Source organism: Cupressus sempervirens, chromosome 1 (genome assembly GCF_028749045.1).
Source record: "Cupressus sempervirens isolate cs-2001-9-10 chromosome 1, ASM2874904v1, whole genome shotgun sequence".
Lineage (NCBI taxonomy): Eukaryota > Viridiplantae > Streptophyta > Pinopsida > Cupressales > Cupressaceae > Cupressus > Cupressus sempervirens.
This window is the reverse complement of record NC_143118.1, coordinates 97,448,802-97,450,391: the sequence shown is the minus strand read 5'-3', so window position 1 is coordinate 97,450,391 and position 1,590 is coordinate 97,448,802. Positions and strand designations below refer to the sequence as shown.

Sequence of the window (1,590 nt, the reverse complement as noted above, 5' to 3'; positions counted from 1 at the left end):
CTACAAAAAATCAGAATTGATTTCAATGGCTCAAAATTATTGTCAGACAATGGGGCACCTACCTACATGCAGCCAAAACTGAATCTGCACCTTACACGTTTTACTATTCTTGAGGTTCTCGGAAACGCACTCATAAAGAGTGTAGAAGATATCTATGTAGCTGTCGAAAAGAACCTTATAGCTGTCACTTCCCTCATCAGATATTTGTTTTATATTTTATTATTATATCCTCTCGGAGTCGCCATGCTGACATAGGCACTAATTAAGCATTTTCCACCCTTTTTCCTACCATTAGTTGTTTATTTATATCCTCCTCCTCACTTCACACTCTACACTTGCTCATTCATTTCCCCTGCAAATAGCTGAAGCCCATTCATCAATGGCAGATTGGATGTGGTCAATCAAAAACCCCTCCAAAACAGCCAAAATTATCCAATTTAATGGCGGCGTTGAGAGAATCAAAATCAACATGGCCGTGAAGGTTGCGGAAATTATGCTCGACAATCCAAACCATTTCGTCTGCAATTTGGGTACCCTGCAATCGGGGCGTCATGTTTTAGCGCTCCCCGCAGAAGAAGAAATAGAGGCCGGAAAGACGTACCTTGTTCTGCCCATGCACAAATTGCGATCTGTGCTGAGCGATGCGGAGATGCGTAAAATTCAAGAGTTGAGGAAGAAATCAAAGGCGATTTCCTCCCTCTCCAAAATCCTTCCGATCTCTCAGCAGGCGAAGTTGTCTTTGCCAAAACTGGTGGCGAGCGAAGAAGAAATGGAGATCTTGAAAACAAGGCGGCGGAGTTGCTGGAAACCATCGTTGCACACAATTCATGAGACTCGCAAGTTAAATTTCCCATTTTTGACTTACACATTGTGACAACGTCAATAAATTTATGTAATACAGTTTTAGGTCGCTAATTTATCGACTACGGATCAGTAGTTTTTTATTGTGGTTTGAAATCCTATTTTTGGATCAATTCTGGTTCGGGTCCCCCAGGAGGAGTTGGAATGAATATCATGTTGTTCCTCTTTTAATACTTCGACAATTGAAAAAATGCAAGCCTGAAATTAGCCAAGTTCAAGTATGGTTCCGATATTCACAAGGTGCAAGCTTGTGTAGAAATATTTTTTCCTTTCTTCGTTTCTTTAAGCTGAATAAGTTTAAACTGAAGAGAGCAAATCAAATTATATGCTTAGTCGAGGCAAAATGAACAACTAAATAAGCCGCACGGCAAAGTGGTAAAATAACATTGGTTGATCGCTATCATAAAGAATAGTTTTTTAAAAATGAGCGGCTTAACACATCACATACTAAGCTTCATTTCAAGACTAAAATTTGAAGTCTAAAAGTGTTAAATAGTGAAAGTTGACTTATTTTTTTCAAAGTTAGTTTTCTCCATAGTATGTGATATTTTATTCTAAGTCATAACAATTAACTTGCGTTCTGTATTAACGAATAAAAGGAAGCTGTTATATTGGAACGTGGGGCACCAGATGACATCTTATGTTAAAATTGTATAAGAAGACTTTTCGTATAGATTAAGTTTTTAACTAGTAAAGTTGATACTCCTTTAGGGAAGAAAAGTATGTTTT

General features: G+C 37.9%; 1 protein-coding gene across 1 annotated transcript; it reads left to right on the top strand.

Moving 5' to 3' along the window:
* Positions 1–337: 337 nt before the first annotated feature.
* LOC149576400 (uncharacterized) lies at positions 338–1,093 on the top strand. The gene has a single exon (XM_089815677.1). It carries the CDS (start codon positions 380–382, stop codon positions 872–874), a length of 495 nt encoding a protein of 164 aa, XP_089671803.1. The 5' UTR covers positions 338–379; the 3' UTR covers positions 875–1,093.
* The last annotated feature ends 497 nt before the right edge of the window (positions 1,094–1,590 follow it).